The 20,204-nt window shown below is 46.2% G+C and overlaps 2 protein-coding genes across 7 annotated transcripts in view; both read left to right on the forward strand.

The window, feature by feature from the left end:
- Positions 1-20,204, forward strand: part of LINGO1 (leucine rich repeat and Ig domain containing 1) — a 665,590-nt gene that overhangs the window by 610,041 nt on the left and 35,345 nt on the right. Inside the window, exon 1 of one of the 6 annotated variants that reach the window (XM_081021546.1) lies at positions 4,083-4,220. The exons of the other annotated variants lie outside the window; for them this stretch is intronic. Within the exon in view, the coding sequence (XP_080877672.1) occupies positions 4,191-4,220 (30 nt within the window). The 5' untranslated portion in view covers positions 4,083-4,190. Of the gene's footprint in view, positions 1-4,082; positions 4,221-20,204 lie in introns of those variants that run through there. 6 annotated transcript variants of the gene reach the window in all.
- Positions 1-20,204, forward strand: part of LOC308485665 (uncharacterized protein) — a 539,283-nt gene that overhangs the window by 301,507 nt on the left and 217,572 nt on the right. The window lies entirely within an intron of this gene.

A 20,204-nucleotide genomic window follows, 5' to 3' on the forward strand; every position in this document is an offset into this window, starting at 1 on the left:
AAGTGAATTTAGCTGAGTTGCCTTCCAGTCCTTCCCATGAAGGATCCAGATATGGCCTTTGGGGGCAGGGCTGGTGTTCGTGGCCCTGCTCCCTCTCTTTGCAAGCTGAATTTCAGAACACCTGAAGATGGCTTGCAACCAAGCATGGGACCCCCAGGGGGGACTGCCTGTACCTGCACGACAGGTGTGTGTAGAGAATTCTGGGAATTCAGATGGGCACATGAGCAGAAATTGCACATTCGTGACATGCTTCAGGTGGAAATCAATCCAGGGAATAGAATTGGTATTTGCTGCTGTGTTTTCAGCATGACAATGCCACAGGATTAGGCCACTTCTTTATCCCCATTTCTTACATTTTACTGGGCTTTCATTGGTTCCCTTTCTGCTCTGGTGTTCTGTATTCATCCATCCATTCATCCATTTCCAGGACCAGCCCCATCCTTCGTCAGAGGGAGGCAGCAGTCTCCTTCCACCCCCTAAGCACCCTCTGGTCAGCTTCTCCCTCAGGGCACGGCAGAGAATATCATCCCTCACGGGTGTTGATGTGGGAGACTTCTCCCAATTGTATGGGATTCTCAGGGACTGCCAACTTTTGCAGACAGCTCCACGGGCACATCTGCAAATCAGAGAAACTGTTGTGGGCACTAAACAAGCCTCAGCCCAACACACGCCATAGCCTGTTCCACGGGCTGGGGCAAACACACTTGGCTCAGGGGGGAGGGAACACAGGGAGGGAAGCCTGTGGGTGCCACAGAAGGCAGGTGCCAGGCATGCCTGGTGCCAGGGAGGAGGGGCACCACTTGCCCTTCACCTAAAGCAGCAAAATACCCTGGGCTCCCATTCTATCTTGTATTTTCAATTGGTGGGTTGTTGTTTGTTCCAGTTTAAAGCTAAAGAGGGGGCTTTCCCTGGAAAGGAGTGAAGCAAGGGGGAAACAGGTCAAACCTAGAAAGTGCTGGTCAACCGGAAAGCTGCTTGGACACCCCTCCCCCCCATGCTTTCTAGTGTGAATGAACCTTGAAGCTGCTAACCTAACCAACATCTACTTACTCAGAAGTAAGCTGCATGGAATTTAATGGGACTTATTCCAAGTTTAGATTAGGTTAGGACTGCAGTCTTAGTAGGTAAGAATATAGGAATCTGCCTTATATTGAATCAGACCATTGTGTCCATCTAGCTCCATACTGTCCACACTGACTGGCAGTGGCTCTGTGTGGTTTCAGGCAGGAAGTCTCTCCCAGTCATACCCAGAGATGCTGGGGGATTGAACCTGGGACCTTCTGCACCCAAAGCAGGTGCTCTGCCACCCCATAGCTCACTCCTTGACCCACAATGTAAGCACAACTAAGTTAAAAGTTTTTCATACCCATATTCATCTGCATTTTATTTCGTGTAAAAACTAGCGGGTTCCATAGTGCCAAGCTTAAAGGCTGAAAAGTACACATCTAGCTTTCTTTTGCTTTTGTAAATTATAATCCCTCTAAAGAGGCCTTGTAAGATCTGCTCGCAACGGCTCAGGATGATCTGGTTAGCAGCTTGCGTTTGGCACAATTGGTAAACCCTCTACTTTGAAAGAGCAGAGCTATTCTATTAAATGTTATATTTACAAGAGAGAGTTGGAGTAGCAGGGTGCATGGGTGTAGCCAAGAGGGGGCTAGAGGGCAGCTTCCCCCCCAAAAAAAACCAGGGAAATAAATAAAAATGCTTAACCAGCTGACCAATTGTGTTGCAGGTAGCTCAGTTCTGCCCACCCCCTCAGTCCTGGCTATGCCTATGGCAGAGCGGCTAAGAGACTGAACTCCAAAGCAAAAAGGATCTGGTTCAAACCTCACCTCTGCCATAAACTCACCCCGTCAGTGGTCTCATCTGCCATGTGGACAGAGTGTGATGGTCGCTCCTCTCCCCCAGGGCTGCTCCTCACTCCACTCCTGCGCGCGCGCACACACACACACACACACACACACACACACAGACTTTTCTTTTCCCTGCACTTTGGGTGAAAGGAGGGCTGCAGCAGAATTAAAGCAGATCCTCTTGGCTTGTAATTCAGAGGCAAACTGTCTCTCAGTGGAAGAGGAGCAATGCAGCTGGCGTGGGGCAACTCTGAGCTCCAATATCACAAGAAAACCAAGAGAGAAAGAGAAACCACAAGGAACGGAGGAGGCTCCCTGGGGAGGAAAGGCGGCAGTGTCTCAGGCTTTTTGGTTTGCTGAAAATGTGAGTGACACAATAGAAGTGTGGAAAATTATGTGTGGAAAAAGTGTACAGAGAAGAGCCCCCCCCAAACAACAACAACAACAACAACATGGGGACACCCAATGAAGGTGATTGCTGGAAGGTTCAGGACAGATAATAGAAAATACTTCTTCACACAGAGCATAGTTAGTCTATGGAACTCACTGCCACAGGAGGCAGTGATGGCCACCAATGTGGATGGCTTTAAAAGAGGACTAGACAAATTCACGGAGGACGAGAGGGCTATTGATGGGTAGGAGCCAGGATGGCTCTGTTCTTCCTTCACAGTTGGAGGAAGCAATGCTTCTGGATAGCAGTTTCAGAAAACCACAGGAGGAGGGGAAGAGCACTTGCTGGTTTCCCACAAGCATCTGGTCAGCCACTGTGAGAACAGGATGCTGGCCTTGATGGGCCCCTGGCCTCCTTCCCAGGCTGGCTGCACCTGCTGGCATGAGCCAGACCAGGCGCCTCTTCTGCAGCCTGAGCTGGCAGTGCAGAAGGACAAGGACACTGGTCTCCAGTTTCAGCGTGAACTGAGGGGGGGGGGCGGAGGGAATGCCAGTGTGTACTTCACTGCATGTTTGAAAGGATCCAAATCTGTCGATTCAGCAGCTCCATCGCTTATCTGATGAGCCCAGGGATGCAACAGGGACCAACCAAGAGATATTTGTTTTGCAGCACAGCCAATGCCAGAGAGAGAGAGAGAGAGAGAGAGAGAGAGAGAGAGAGAGAATGAATGCTATTGCTGGTGGAAAATTGCCAAGAAAGCCAACTGGGAGTTGAAAGGAATTGTGAGGAGGCGGGGGGGGCAGGTGGGGGGGTAAGTGTTTAACCCACCCAGCGAGAGGGAGGGGGAGAGATAGATAGATGATAGATAGATAGATATAGATAGATAGATGATAGATAGATAGATAGATAGATAGATAGATAGATAGATAGATAGATGATAGATGATAGATGATAGATAGATAGATAGATAGATAGATAGATAGATAGATAGATAGATAGATAGATGATAGATATAGATAGATAGATAGATAGATGATAGATAGATAGATAGATAGATAGATAGATAGATAGATAGATAGATAGATAGATGATAGATAGGTAGATGATAGATAATAAATGTGACAAAAGGCTGTGACCTCAATTTTATTTTGTGCTGATTTTTCTCCCTCCGTTTTGAAGGGAAGGAGGGAGGGGGGATTGTAGCAGACAGTGGCAAGGGCCACTGTCTGCTACAAGAGCGATTTCTCAGCTGCTGGTAAAGAAGCAGCCTGCTCCTTTTGCTCGCAGAGACCCCATGGCCAGCAAGAGCTCGTGCATGCAAGCATGTGGCAGCCAGAATGAACAACCTCCCAAGCAAGTTTCTGATTTGCACTTTTGTCATTTCCCTCCTTCCCTCTTGGCTTTCTCCCCCACCCCTTTTTTCTTTTCTTTAAAAAAAATTCCTTTCTCCCAGAGGAATGCAGGAAGCTGCCTTGGACTGAGCCAATCTGCTTGTCCACCTAGGCCAGGTGACAGCCAGCCAGCCAGCCAGCCAACCCTCCCTGGAGATGCTGGGGGGTTGGACCCTGCATTCAAAGCAGCAGCTCTCCCCCCACCCCACAAGGCTGTGTTTCTTCCATGGATGATTCATCCCACTTTGAAAGCTTTCCTCGTGGATTTGCGCTTACTCTGCTCAGTTTGGCTTCTGATGGGAGAGGGCTCTGGCACGTGAATCCTGCTTGTGAGATTCCCCTGGAGGCATCTGGGTGGCTACAGGGAGAAGAGGGTGCTGGTCTAGCTTGGCCATTGGCCTGATCCAGCAGGCTCTTTTCATGTTCTTTGGTTGCAGCTTGGGGCGTGGGGGGGGGGCACTGTGAGAAGAGGCTGCTGGAGTCCATGTGTGCCTGGAGAAGCCTGAGCGTTGGCCTCTGCTGGCTAGCAAAGAGGACCTGGCTCTCTAAAGATGGATGGCAGAGCAGTGGACATGTCCGAGGCAGGTGAGCATTAATTGTCTTCTTGACCCGGGGAATTGAATAAATGCTAATAAATGCCACAAAGGCCACCATCCTCTCTTTAGCACTAGCAGGAAGTCTGGAGTGCCATCCATCACTGACAGGGGCGGGGGGGGGCATAAATTGTATCTTTAGCCAACTGGCCGACACAGGAAGGATGGGGAGAAAACAAGAGCACAACTTTCACCTCTTTTGCGCAGGCGACAAATTAATTCTCTTTGGGTCACTCAGGGACAGCCCTCTGGGAAGAGGCTGCTTGCATCCTCCACTCAGCTGACACTTCAAGAAGCTTCTCTTCCTCCCTCCAGCGTCCGAGGCAGCCTGCTTCTCCATGCAAGTTGCTGGGCAGTGTGCCCTTGTGCATTTTGGGCATCACAATATGCATTTTCTGGGCAATGGTGAGAACCAGATGCTGGCTAGATGGTCCCTTGGGCTGATCCTATAGCCAGGCTCTGCTTTTGTTCTTTCCCATCTACACCCTGAACCTCATGGAGGCAGCTCTTCAAAGGCGCCCAGTCTGTTCACTTGCATTTTGTTCATTTCACTTTAAATACTGTGTTTATATCCTGCTTCCTTAAAACTAAATAAATAAACCAAGCACAACCACTTGAAGCAACGTCTGGTGAAAATAGTGGCAAAAATAAAAGCAACAATTGGGTAGCTGCAAATGGGCAGTTAAAATGACAATATTAATACATTAACTGTGTAACAGTATGAATGAGCAGCAGTTCAAAATGAAAAAGAAAACGACAGCAAGAGTATTGCAAGTTTAAAACTGCAGATCATACTTCAAAAGCTGACAGGAGAGATTTCTATAATCTATATTAATTGGCTCATCTGGAAGAGAATGCCATGATCTGGCCACCACTACGGAAAAAGCTATATCTTTCGAACCCATCGCCTTTATGGTCAAACCAGCTCTTTTGCCAGACAGTTGCCTATTGACTCTCTTCTGCCCGCCCCCCGCTGTTTCTGCCTCTTTCCCAGTGCCCCCCAGGCAACTCCGGTTGCCCTGGTGGTTCTGGCTTTCTCTGAGAAGGCCTCCCCTCCCTCTCATCTCTCGATCACAGCAATGTCTGGGTCAGGTTCCTTCCCACCCTTTAGAAACAGGCAAATTTCTGCTCTCATGCTGAGGCCACCCATCTCAAGGTTTCCCAATAACAAAATACAGCAGTGCCATCTTATGCACGACTACTCAGAAGTAAGCTGCATTGAGCTTAATAGGACATTCCCTGGCAAGTGAGTACAGTGGTGCCTCGCAAGACGAAATTAATCCGTTCCGCGAGTCTCTTAGTCTTGCGGTTTTTTCGTCTTGCGAAGCACGGCTATTAGCGGCTTAGCGGCTATTAGCAGCTTAGCGGCTATTAACGGCTTAGCGGCTTAGCGGCTATTAACAGCTTAGCGGCTTTAAGAAAAAGGAAACAAACTCGCAAGAACTCGCAAGACATTTCGTCTTGCGAAGCAAGCCCATAGGGAAATTCGTCTTGCGGAACGACTCAAAAAACGGAAAACTCTTTCGTCTAGCGAGTTTTTCGTCTTGCGAGGCATTCATCTTGCGGGGCACCATTGTATAGAAGTTCAGCCTGAATGTTTGAGATCCCCATGCTGCAATAACCCAGTATCTGGCCAGAAGTTATAAATATTCCTTTGTACTTCTGGGCATTGTAAATTTGCGTTTTCAAGACATTTGGCCACATTTGCAAGAGATATTTGCAAAAGAGGTCTCTTTTCTTTCCTCCCCGATCCTCTCTGTATTTTGCACTACCAATCACCCTGCCTGATTTTCCTCCTCAGTTTCCCTGGTGGCTTCAGATAAAAGGCCAGATCCAGGAATGTGTATGGCAGAATCCTAGGGCGAGAGAGAGGACAGGACCACTTCAGACAGCAAGTGATGGGCCACATTTAAAAAAATAAATAAAAAATCCCCTTGATTGTTGGCAGAGGGAAATGCACAGCAGATTGAAAGCTAGTAAATTATTATTATTATTATTATTATTATTATTATTATTATTATTAAATTTTGTATACCACCCTTCATCCATAAATCTCAGGGCAGTTCACAGCATAAAATTACAATATAAAAAACACAAAATACATAATAAAAATGTATTTAAGATAAAAACAAAAACAAACCAATAATGGGGGAAAAGAAAGCCCAGTACAGTCCTTATCCTGCTGTGCTACTTTTCTGCTTCTGGGGCTCTTTTTCATGGTTTTCAAGGTTAGATGGCCATCTGTCAGGGATTCTTTAGTTGTGATTCCTGCATTGCAGGGGTTGGACTAGATGACCCTTGAGTTCCAACCCTACAGTTCTATTAATATAGATATAAGGTTCCTAGGTCCATTCTCCAGCTGAAGAGCATGGATGGCACACGGGCTGCCATATCTTGAAGTGCTAAAAAGAGGACAGTCCAAGTCACTGCCAGCCCAAGCCGGGGAAAGAGGTGCTGGGGAGGGCTGAGCTGCCTGAGCCCAAGCCCCCCCCCCCAACCCCCAAATCCAGACATTTCCTTTAAAATGTAAAAATCTGCCCAACTGGGCATGTTGGCCCTCCCAAAGGTGCCATGTCTGGGTTTTCCTGGCAACCCTAACAGATGTGAAATCTGTGGACCCACAGCATGAATGGGAAACTGGTGGCCCCCCTGATTTGTTCACTTACATTGTATGTTTTTAAATCTCTATCTCACCTTTTGTCCAAGGAGCCCCTTGGCTATTCTTGCAGCAGCCCCGTGAGGTAGGCTGGGCTCTGATTGTCTCAAGGTCACTCAGTGAGTTTTATGGCTCCAGCCCTGTAACCCTTACACCGCACTGTCAGTGCTGTTGGATGGTGACTCCTCACCATCCCTGGAGCTGGAGCTGATGAGAGCTGCAGTAGAAAGCATTTGGGAGGCACCAGGTTGAAGAACATTGAATTAGAAGGCGGCTTCTTCCCATTCTAGCAAAGGGAGTATTAATTGCTTGACTTTGGCCATTTACACTATACAGTGGAACCTCGGGTTACGTACTGTCCTCCTACGAACGCTTCGGGTAACGAGCTCCGCTAACCCAGAAATAGATGCTCCTGGTAGCGAACTTTGCCCCGGGATGCGACAACAGCTCCCAGAAATCTACCGGGGGGGGGGGCATTGTGAAGTAGTGTCATCTTTAGCACAGGTGAGGCTTTTGCTTGTGTGCTGCTTGAATTTCAAGGGAAAGACGGTCATTTAGAAGGTCCTGTGTTTAATCTTCCATGGAAGGATGTTGATCTCTAACCTGAAACTGGACTAAACTAGACCCTCCAGGTGTACCTATTTCCCAGGGATGTGCCAGATTTATAGAAGCCGTCCTGGTATCTTATTTGATCCTGGAATGTCCTGCTCTTCCTTAGGATGTCCCTATTTTCATCACAGAAATGTTGGAGGGTATGGAGTTATCTGACCCCTGAGCCATCTAAAGGCAGCCCTGTATAGGGTTTGTTTGTTTTAAAAAAGTTCAGTCTTTTATTATGTTTTTTATATATGTTAGGGCAACACAGTCAGATGAGCGGGGTATAAATAGTAAAATGATGATGATGGAATAGGATGTCCCTATTTTTATTGGAGAAATGTTGGAGGGTATGCTAAACTGAAAATGAGAACAGAGCATCAAAAAGTGCCAACCTTTGCCCTCAGCTCGAGGCACCACGAACATGCCAGGATTAAACCTCTTGCATAGCCACAGAGGAATAAAAGGATCTGTTTCGACTTTGGATAAGGAATGAGAGGGAAACTAACAGGCTTCACAAAACACATGGCATTGAGGGGGGGGGAGGTGGGCCTGGCCTCATGAGCTTGTGGGACGCTCCCCCCAGGGAAGCTCACCTGGCACCTTTGTTACATATCTTTAGGCTCCAGGTGAAAATCTTCCTCTTCTCCTAGGCCTTTGGCCAATTAAATAATCTGTGGACTTTTAAACTGGGGGTGGGAATTGTTTTTATGTGTAATTATGGTACGTCTTTTTGTGGTTTTATATTCTAAACCGCCCTGTGATCTTGGGATGAAGGACAGTATAAAGGTAAAGGTACCCCCCCCCCGACCATTAGGTCCAGTCACAAACGACTCTGGGGTTGCACGCTCATCTCTCTCTATAGGCTGAGGGAGCTGGCGTTTGTCCGCAGACAGCTTCTGGGTCATGTGGCCAGCATGACTAAGCCACTTCTGGCAAGCCAGAGCAGCACACGGAAACGCCGTTTACCTTTCCACCAGAGTGGTACCTCTTTATCTACTTGCACTTTGACGTGCTTTCGAACTGCTAGGTGTGCAGGAGCTGGGACTGAACAACGGGAGCTCACCCAGTCGCGGGGATTCGAACTGCCAACCTTCTGATCGGCAAGCCCTAGGCTCAGTGGTTTAGACCACAGCATTACCCGCATCCCGATAAAAATTTTATAAATAAAATAAACAATAAAAATAAATTATCTCAGTCAGTGCCTGCTAAGCTTTGCCCTTCTAGAGATTGCTGAATGAAAACTGCCATCCTCCCTGGCCATGTTGGCTTGGACTAGTGGGAGTCTGGCAACATCCAGGGGGCCATCAGTTCCAGCCCCCACCTCCAGAGCTGATGTTACTGGCTCTGCTCTAGAGCAATGGCCTTTCTCCGCTGGAAGGCTACTGGATGCGTCCTTTGCTAAGTGGCATGTGAGCTGCAGCAGTAACAGCTCCCCAGGGGGATGCTTCAAAAACAGAACACCTGCAGCTCAAGTCCCTTCTCTGCCAATGGCAGGAAGAAGCGAACGCCGGGCAGCCCAGGCGGGCTCTTGAGGCCAGCATCTGCCTCCTCCCATCTCTTGGTTCCCGGGCTGCCTGCTGTCGCTTGGGAGACTCAAGTCACGTGAGGGAAGCAGTCAGGTTTGGCTGCTGTGACTTGCTCTGGTTTAAATTAAATGTCGGCACTTTCCTGTGATTACTTTTTATTGTCATGCAGTCCAATGTGAATTCTCCCTTCATCATTATCATTGCTGACATTATATTTTTATTTATTTATTTCTGTTGTCATCACTCAGAGTCTAGTTCTTCAGGAAAAGCAAGTGAAACAGAGCGGAGCTTGTGGGATTTAGCCAAGTGGGGTGTCTGCTTATGCTTTGCTGGGAAAGAGGGCAGAGGAGGACGCTGTTTTGCATGCAATTTGCATGCGCTAATGTTTATGTCTGGATGCAAATTTAGAAATAATAGCTGTGATTTAAGTGGGGGAAACTGTGACCCGTGTGCCACCTGAGTGTTGCCAGGGGCTCACTCTTGATGGCCCCCTGGCTCTCCCTTCTTTATCTTTAAACCTTAGGTCTTTCTTTAACTGGATTTGGACCCAGCTGCCCTTCCAGTAGAGAATGGACTCCCCCCGCTCACTGCCCCCATTTAAATACAGTGGACCCATCGCATGGTGCGCCTGTTAAACAAATTTCTACCATTTACCACAGGCTACCTTGTGGGGGTCTTGTGCGAGGGAAACTTTAATTCAGGGAGTCTCAGGCAAGAGCTGATCAGACGTGTCGTTCTTCTCCAGAGCGCTGGCAGCAATGGACCAGGCTGTGCATTGGAAATCTTTGGTCTCTAACTAGCTCATGGAGTATGCAGGCATCGGATTCAGTAATTAACAATCACTACAATTTTCCACATCACACTTTAAAAAAAGAAAGGCAGCAAAGATCTGGAAGAAGGGTAACCCCAATTCTGAGTGAAGAGCAAAAGGGTTGTACATTCAGTGCAAACCAAGCACTCTTTGTTCACATAATTCACTATGAGAAATTATTCTAGGAGTGTTTCTTCCCCATTCACTACAGTGTGGAAGCTAAAAATGGCTATAACTTCCTCCTTCCTTTTAACATAACTGGATGAAATCTGCTGGCGTATCAGACCCTTCCAAGTGGATTCCCTGAAAATGTCTGTTGGCCTGCGGAATGCTGGTCCGAGCAATACAGGTTTGCAGGCCCCTGCAGAGCTTGTCAGAGACCCAGGGCGGGAGCCTTCTTGGAATAATGTTATAAACTCAAGTAAAACAGCAGCTGGTCCCTGGCGGGGGCCCCCATACCAACTTAGCCCTCTGAGGCCTGGGGCAAGTGTACCCACCTGCCCCCCCCCCCCCGCATGGGCCTGCTGGCTTGACATTGGTGGTGGAGAACTTCTGGCCCAGAAAACGGCTCCAATTGTAGCCCAACTGAGCATAATGAGCTGAGCAAATTCCTGTACAAACCAGGTCATCGTGAATTTTGAATACTTGAGCTCCTAACGTCCCACTGAGAGGGAGATATGGGTGTGACCAGATCTATATTCCTGTCTTTTGCTTCCATCCAGATGGTTCCCTAGCAGTTATAATGAGACCAGCTTCTCACTGGAAAAGTGGGAGGAGAAGGAAACAGGCTGGAGAAGAATGGTCTGAAGGGGAGAAAATGACTGGTTCCTTTGGGTTAGCAAAGGCAGCACATGCACCCCCAAAACAGCACCTTCAAGACCCAGAGTAGAGGTAGCCCATGTTGTGATGTTCAGATATTGTTGGACTACAATGCCCATCATCCCTTACTGTTGGCCTTGCTGGCTGGGAAGGAAGCTGTAGTTCAACAGCATCTGGGCGGCCCCATGCTGGAGCCCACAGGACCACCTCTTGGCTGAAGATGATCATGTCTGACTTGGGACATTGCCTGCATGGGAGACCTCTGGGGAACTGCAAGCCAGACACCTTGGCTTCTGTGTGTGTGTGAAGGCTCACAGCTCGATTCCCTCTTTCCCTCTTTATTCATTTTGTCTTGGGCATTCTATATGCCACCCAATTAGCCATGTCCTCTGGGCGGTTCACTGCTGTGAAAACAATGGGATGCTGCTCCTCTCCAAAGCGAGGCAACGTCAGCGTCACAACACAGTGCTTAGGACAAACAAAGGCAGAGAACAGTTGGCATTTTTATCTAATCCATTTTATTGTTGAATGAAACAATAACGGCAAATATGGACAAAGCCATAAATAATGTAAACTCAAACAAGCGAGAGACACAGAGGAGAAGGGGAGAAAATATTTGTATGGAAGTAAAACCAGCCTGGAGGCAGGGAGGCTGCAAGAATGATCATAGCCAGAGCTCCCCCCCCCCAACACTCTCTCTCCCTTCCTCCCACCCTCCCTCTCATTTCATCCTTTCTCTCTGCATTCCCCTGGGGCCATACTTTTTTGTTATTAGGTCCATCTTGACAAAAACCCGGGGAGTGACAGGAATCTGGCTTTTCAGGGAGAAATCTCTGCAAGAAGAGACAGGTGGGGAAGAGAAGCGTCTGCTGCTCCTTTCTGTATCGTCAGCTGCAGCAGTGTCACCTTCAGAAGCCGGGTTCCGTATCACAGCCTTTCCCCCACTGCCCCAAAGCAAAGCGATGGTGCAGCCAGTGGGGGCCTTGAATGGCTGCAGAGGGAGGGGTGAGCATGCTCTAGCAACCAACCAGGTCTCCTTTGGCTCCAGCAAAAGAAAATGCAGGTATTGCAGAGCAGAGAGACACCCGGCTGCTGTGCTTGGCAGAACGGCGCACTGTTGCCATGCTCCAGCTGTTCTGGTTTTATCTGTTTTCCAATGCCTGTCCCTGGTGAATAGCAATCCCTCATTTTGGGCAGCAGAACGAGTAGGCAAGGATATAAGAAAGGCTTTGTTCGACTGATCCGAAGGTCCATCTTGTTTCCACCATGGCTGATCACGTGCTGAAATGGGCATAACTGCAGTAGCCCTCACATGTCCATAGTCCTCAGAAACTGGTATTCAGAGACATACTGCACCGGATACTGGAGAAAATGCCTAGCCAATATGACTAGTAGTAATTGATAACTTATCCTCAATAAGGTGTCCTAATCTCTTTTTAATGCCATCCAGGTTGATGGCCATTGCTGCATCTTGTGGCAGGGAGTGCCACAGTTTGCCAGTGGGCCGTATCCATACTCAGGGGTGAATAGCAAGGCACAGAAAGATGTTTGAAAATTGGCCTATGCTCAGTGAGTTGAGCTGGTCAGACTGAACATTAGGGCATGCAGGAACTTTCATGACAGTTTTCAGAGATTGCTGGACTGCTTTGCCTTACCCTGCGAATGCCCACTTGGCCACCTCAGTCAGCGCAACTGGCACTTCTACAAATGCCACATGATGTTCATTCTCCACTTTTATTAGTGGCAGTCCAACTCTCTGGAACTCCCTGCCCATTGACATTAGGCAGCCGCCATCAGTACTTTTTTCTGCTCTTGCTAAAAGCTTCTACCCAGACATTATGGTTATTTTAGTTTATAATGTATTTAATTTGTTGGCTTTATTTTTATTAAAGCTTGTTTTTAACTGACATTTATTGACAACATTAGCGTATATTTTACGCTATTTGCAAACTGATTAGAGGTTTTATTTACAATTAAACAATATATGAACCCTGTTAAAATAAAGAAGCAAAGCAAGATAGCCACAAATTGGCAAAGATATCCCTTGCTTTTGCATGTTCTTCTTGCAAATATGTGAAAACACCAAAGAGGCTTGTGGCTGCTTTGAAGAGATGCACAGAAAGCTCAAAGGTGGCGGTAACTGGCAGCAGGAGTGTCAGGAACATGGCCCTCCAGGACCCAGCAGAAGGGTGAGCCTCAGAAAGTGAACAAGAGGCAGAAGGGTTAACTTCAGAGCTAGCAGGTCATAGGCTGAAGGTTCTGATCAGGGAGAAGGAGTGGTTTCCAAACTGACACCCACAGCCCTCCCTTCACACTCCTAGCTCAGATGAAGAGGCAGGGCTGGAAGAGGCCAAGGAGAGGCCAGGCTGCCAACAGATAAGAGAGAGACTCTGTCCACTGCCAGTGGAGAAGAGCCGATGGCGAGGTTCTGGCGTAGATCCTGTTGGAAGCGGAACTCGGATTCAGATTAGAGCATCTATTGTTGCTGAGAGGAGTGTGAAGCCCCGCTCGGGATGTTTGTTTCTATAATAAAAACTATCTTGAACTGACAGGAGTCTAGTTACAGGTAGGTAGCTGTGTTGGTCTGCCGTAGCCGAAACAAAATAAAAAAAGTTTCTTCCAGTGGCACCTTAGAGACCAACTAAGTTTGTTATTGGTATGAGCTTTCATGTGCATGCACACGAAAGCTCATACCAATAACAAACTTGGTTGTTCTCTAAGGTGCTACCGGAATGAATTTTTTAAATTTTGTTTTGACAGGAGTCTGCTTACTGCCAGGAAGCTGGCTAGTTACCAGGGATTGTTACTGTATAAGGAGTGAGTCCAACTCACTATCACACAGATAGACAAGCCAGCTGACCTGCCTTGAGCTGAGCACAAAACACACATTTGCATAGGCAAGTTTGGGAAAGGAAGCTTCACCTTGAACCTTATTCCTAGGTCTGCACTCAATTCAAAATGGGGCCCATTATTGGAGCAAGGGAAATCTCAAAGCAGTTTGCAACAAATCCAGAATAAAACATTACTGAAGGAAGTAAAATATAAAATATATCTTCAAAACAACCTAATGAACATGAAACAGAAAGTCAAATATATTTAAAACAGCATAGTTAACAAGGGAATAAGATGATATCATGACCATGGAACCGATCTGCTGCTGTTGCTTCCGATCCTGCCAAGGGCGGTTCATGGCAGGAGATGGCTGTGGAAGCTCAGGCTCAGTGACCTGGGTCTGCACTAAGAGGCAGACCAGATGGCCTCTGGCTTCTTCAGAAGCCTCTGCTTGCAACCCAGTAACAGTTTTGACCCATAACCTGTGGTTTGGTGGTAGGCCATGTCAGCATCGCCCTTGAGCCAGTGCCACCAACTGGACTCATCCACTTCAGCCCCGACTGGGCTAGGCGAGCTGGGTAGCACTTCCAGAGACCACCTTCTGCACAGGAACAGGTCAAAGTGCTGTGGACTCACAGCTTAGAGATGTGAGCACCGGATTCACTCCAACAAGAAGACAGTCGTCGCACAGCAGAGTACAGCAGAGTCTAGCAGAGTATATAAACCACTCGGAGAGCAGCTCTGTAGAATATCTTCTTTATTCTATAACTACAACTATACAAACTATATACAGAGCTTAATAGGTCTAAGCATAAATAAATGCTGCACTGCACTGAGTGTCTGCAGCTGCTCTTAGCAACAACCTTATCTCTACACACAATCTCTAACACTCAGTCTCTCTCTCTCTCTCCGACACTGACTGACTGACTGATTTGGTGCTGGAGCAGAATAAGTAGAGAGCAGAACACGCCTCCTCCTCTCTGGAGAATCAGCAGACTCCTCAGGAGATTCTTGGATATGGGAGGGGTGAAATCTCCTCAGGCCAGGCCTTTGACAGAGCGCAGCTTGTCTCACTCTCTGTGCATCCACCAGGCATTGCTGGGATATCCACATGGATGGAACAGGGATTGTTTTGATTGAGCATCACCCATCTGAAACATTCGCCTCATTCACGTGACGTAGAGCACTCTGAATGAAAAACTGAAGGATCGTCCTCTGACAGGTTTATCTCTGTATTGCTCAGCTGTGCTCACACCCTATGTATCCAACTATCCTTAGCTTGGAAGTAATACACTTGTGTAAATCTGCAACTTCCCTGTTGTCACACAAAGATTATGACCTGCATGTGTTTGTGTGAGTGCACACATACACATTGCCAAGCAGAGGCAGCTCCAGAAAAACTAGTTTGAAGTAGTGAAGACCAATATTCCTGCATCGAGCAGGGAGTTGGAACCGATAGCATAGAAATTCAAATCTATGATTCTGACTGTTAAGGATTCAATCTGTATCAGACTTTAATAAGCTGTCAATCAGGCATGGAGGAGAAAACCGGTTGGTTCACTTTTTGCAGCGGACTGATCTCATTCGCTGTTCCTGAACTTGCAGATGGATCAGAAGACATTATCAATCCAGTTACTAATCAGATCAATGACCTATTGAAACCCTTTTGGTATGCAGAGTGAGCAGCTTTTCAGCTAGCAGAGCTGTCTTGTTGCAAGCTCACACAAAGAGATGCTTGTAGGTAAGAAAAGCACAAAGTGGTTTCTTGCAGGAGATGCATGGCTTGGACAGAATCAGAGTCACAGAATTGTAGAGTTGGGAGGGACCCCAAAGGTCAGAGAAGAATACGGCAGCCATGCTTGCACCTTTATTCTCTCTGAGGATAGTTAAATGCGACTTGCCACCTTGAGGCTTGAGAAGGAAGTGGGAGGAGGAGGAGCAAAAACATGATGCAGCCTGAGAGTATCAGTATAAACAATGTGGAGATAAAGAGGTCAGCTTGAGAGGTTAAAGATACAGGGATAGTATGGGAAACTGGAGGTCCCTAATCTCTGGGTTAACCCCATGCAAACCCCTCTTCCTCAAACGGAGTTGCACCCAAACATGCAACAGTTACATATGTCTCCTGATTTTGTGATGCAGAGTTGGCCCTCTGAAAGTGTGCACAAAATATGTATTTTATGTAAAAGAAATTACCTTATAAAGATGTACAAACTGCATACATTAGGGTGAAATGCATTGAAAAGCATACCCCCACAAATGCATGTTTTAGGTTATGTTTGCATATAAAATGTATACAACTTCCAAAAAAAATTCTGGGGGGATGATGCATTCACTTGAAAAGCAGAATAAAGTGGATGTAGCATTCAGCAAAAAAATAAAATAAATGGGAAAGGGTGGAAATGAGCAACATGATCCATCTGTAACCGCAAATTGGAAAGTTGGGGAGTTAATGCGGGAACAGGATATTTTGGGCTATCACCTTTGGGAGCTATCACTGTTAGCCTTCTTCTCTGTTGGCCTTGATCAGTGGACATTCATTTGCCAATAGCCTCTCCTGAAGCAGCTTGGGAAGGGCTGCTGCCCATGGGGTGGTAGGGGGAAAGCAGGGAGAGCAGCAGGAGGTGGGAGGGGCTGGCTCCGTCCAGACTGAGGTGGGGGGGTGCTGCCCCATTTGCCCCAATGGACCAGCACCACTGGGTAGGGTAACCTTCACTGTTTCCTCTTTAAGGAACACAGGGTGATTCTTGCATGGTTTAATCTCACAGTGGGCCTGTCTCTGCTTCTTCTGGAATGGCTGCAAGGTATGGGGCAAGAGCCCGTACCTGGAGAGGCAGGTGGGAGTTGATGGTGGCAATACTGAGCTGCAAGCAGCAGGAGCCTCGGGGCCTGTGGCTGCGGGATGCTTCTGGGAGTTGATATCAAATACTTAGATACACCAGTGATTTTTCAGTTCTGCTTCTACGAAGAGAGGTGGGCAGAAAAGGCTCAATGGAGCCTCTCAGTGGCAGGAAATGTATGGCTGTGGCTCTGGGACACACAAGACTGCTGCAAACAGGGGCCTGTCATGGTCTCCTTTGTCACCATCATGCAGTGGCAATGATTTTCCTGGTTCCAAATTGCTGCCTAACCATCTTTGTTTCTCTGTATTGTGTTGTGTTTAAGTCCCCCAGAGCCCCAGATTTGGACTAGGAATGCAACCTAACAGGCTCAGAATCAAAGAGACTATTCTTAAGGAGCTTACAGTCTTAGGTTTATTGGAAACAGGTGGCTAGTTATGTCCAGATTGTTGTGGGTATGTTGGAGGGGGGCAAGAAGAGAAAATTGCCATCTGCCCTGAGTGCTCACTGGAAGGACAGATCCTGAAGCTGAGGCTCCAATACTTTGGCCATCTCATGAGAAGAGAAGACTCCCTGGAAAAGACCCTGATGTTGGGAAAGATGGAGGGCACAAGGAGAAGGGGATGGCAGAGGACGAGATGGCGGGACAGTGTTCTTGAAGCTACCAGCATGAGTCTGACCAAACTGCAGGAGGCAGTGGAAGACAGGAGGGCCTGGCGTGCTCTGGTCCAGGGAGTCACGAAGAGTTGGAAATGACTAACAACAGCAACAACAATGTGAAGATCAGAAGGGCTGGGACAAACTAGTGCTTTCACAAAAGCAGAATTGTAGAGTTGGAAAGGACCTTAAAGGCCTCCTAGTCCAACCCCCTTACATAGTGTAGGATCCGCAAGGCAGGATGCGCCTGCAGCATTCCTAAGGGATGGCGGTCCAGTGAAGGAAAGCCAGCCACCTCCCAAGGCAGCCTGGGCCCACTGCCAAACAGATTTGCCTCTCCATGCAGTGCTGCGTTTTAAGAAGGACACGGAGAAGCCGCAGGGCAGGGCCTCAGGATCGCAAGATGTCTGAAAACAAAGTCCTACGAGGGAGGATTGAAAGCACTGGGGATGTTTGGCCTGGAGAAGAGAAGATGAAAGGCAGTCATGGTGAGGGCTGGGGGAGAAATTTGATCCAGTTTACATTTAAAGCTGAACTAAATTTATTATTTATTGGATTTATATCCCACCTTTTTCCTCCATGGAGCTCAAAGTGGCATCCATGGCTTTCCCCCTCCATATTTAATTCTTAATTCCCCACAACAACTGGCCCTACTTCATGGCCAAGTAGGGATTGGAACCCTAGTCTCCTCCTGGTCCTAGTGAACCAAAGCACAGCTGTGCTTCAAAATTCGCACTCCTCTGAATTTTGCAATGTAGTTCTGCAGTCAGGTAATGTGTACAGAACTGCATATACTCTGGGGATTTGTGCCAATAAATGCATAAATTAGTGAAAATAACATGCAAACATGCATTCTGTTGTGGGAAATTACTTCACCCAAAAAAAGTCATATTGTGTGAAATTGTGTACAAAAAATTGTATTGGGAGAAATTCACGCTAAAATGCTGATGAATTTTCCATGAGGAGTTCTTTAAAAAAAGGAAAAAGCACAAACTGGCAAGGAAATGTGGAGAACCAAACCTAGGATTGAGAAGAATGAAAAACCAGGAGAAAGCAAAGTCGGGACAGCAGTCTCTCAACATTAGAAGGGCTTCTCATGCAGAAGATGACGCAATACCCTCTCGTGCTCAGCATGACTGGGGTGACATGCCCCAGCCCCAGGTTAGGAAGTCTGGACTGATCCTTGGAATTTGGGTAGTCCTGGACCTTAGAATTGCCCAGAAAACAGTCTGGAAAGGTTTGGGCAGTTTCTAGCTCTGGGAAACAGAAGGAGGAATCTCCAAGGTATCATGTGGAACCTTGGGAAAGGTTGGGAAAACAGCAACAGTTTCCAAAGCCAGTGCAAGATCTGTGGGATGCCCTCCCTTTTCCTCAGTGTTGGCCTGGACCAAAGCACCAGTTATGTTAGTGCATTTTGTAATTTTATAAGCTATGTGCCCTTGCTGCTCAGCTGAACCGTTGTAAATGGCCTATTTTTATTGATTCTAGTCTAGTACAGGCAGCGACCATTTTGCATGTCTTCCAGTGGCCGGGAAATGGGGAGGGCTTCTGCACACTTTGCCGACACACCCGGGGGTCAGGAATGGATCCCCCATGCAAAATGGTCCCTTCCTGTAATGATTTGGAGTGGATTTCTGTTTAATAATCATTCACTGATAATTAATGTTACTGTGTAATATTCTAAATGGATTAGGGGAAGTGGGGCAGATTGATACAGAAAAATTCAATCTCATATTTTATGTAACAAAAATGAGTCAAATAATATTTTTTTTGCTTGATGCATGGCATAACTAATCAATATTATAATAGCAATCAAAAGAACCATTAAAGTTAGAAGATCATGAGAATATAATGACCAGTAAAAAAAATGGGTTTTGTATCATTCTGCCCCACCTACGGGGCACTTTAATACATTGGACGGGGCACTTTGATACAAAGCGTAAATTGTATGAGAATGGTAATTATTTTCAAAAATTTAATGAAAAAACAATTTTTATTGTGAGAGATCATAATCAGCCTTACAATTTGTTACTTAAAATCTAAATTACGTATCAAAACTTAACAGTGTTTCACACATATCATAGACTTTATGACAGGTTTTCTTAACAAAACATCAAAACTTATATTAATCTTTCCTCAAACACCTATCCATTTAAAAAAAAAAACTTTGGAAAAACTTAGAAAGTATAAGAACTCACATTAGGTAGTCAAAAAATAGTAATTTAAACAAAATGCTTATAAAAAATAAGATAATTACTTAACATTTAGCTTCTATTGCACATTCTATCCACTTAAGTCAATAGAAAAAGTATAAAGAGATGATGTTTGAGATGTGCCCTTTGGGAAATTTGGTTTCGGCTCTAGCAAAACAACATCCTTGAAATCAACAGTTGCCTTATCTTCTACAGTGGGGAAAACAAACATACAAGATCCTGGTTTTTTCCTGAGATATGATACTTGATAATCGGTCATATTATATTTAGAAATGACTTTGGCCACGTAGTAAACAACAGTTGTTGTTTTTTCAAATTTAATGAGTTTAGAGATTTCACGCAAACTTGTATATTGGGGCACTATTGTACATTAGCTTTTATATGTATCAATGTGCCCCGTGTCTTGGTGTATTAAAGTGCCCCGAAAGACATTTTCAAAAAAACTAACAATTATTAATAAAATCACTTGTAATCCTCATTACTGAGTGGAACAACTTATCTTTGGTATTTTTACATCTTAAGTAAATGACGTAAAACAGTGTTGGAACACTTTTACATTTCACGTAATTTTTTAGTTGGCCGTGCTAAAAACACACCTCCTCTCGTCAAACGCTAACAGCTAACTGGTGGGCAGCACGGGTGCAACTGTTATACTCACACATGTATAGACACGTTTTAGTGATGTCGCGACACAAATAACATTTCTCAAAATGGAAATATTGTTGGTGTATCAATGTGCCCTGTGTATCAATATGCCCCTCTTCCCCCTACTGAATACTACTTTACTTGATAAAAGTTGCTTGTTTTAAAGTCATATTTTTTATTATGACTTATTTGCATTGGATCAGATTTTTATAAGGCATGTGACCTTTTTTGTATTTGTTGTTGCTTCTACAGCTTGTAAATGGCCTTGTGTATAGCAATATAAAAAGGCAATGTACAAATCAAAGGCAAAAATGAAATGTGGGCTGGGGACTCTTCGTGGGATGGAAAATGCACTTGTCTGTGTTGAGTGGACAAATGCT

This window comes from Podarcis pityusensis (genome assembly GCF_964106645.2).
Source record: "Podarcis pityusensis genome assembly, chromosome: 9".
Lineage (NCBI taxonomy): Eukaryota > Metazoa > Chordata > Lepidosauria > Squamata > Lacertidae > Podarcis > Podarcis pityusensis.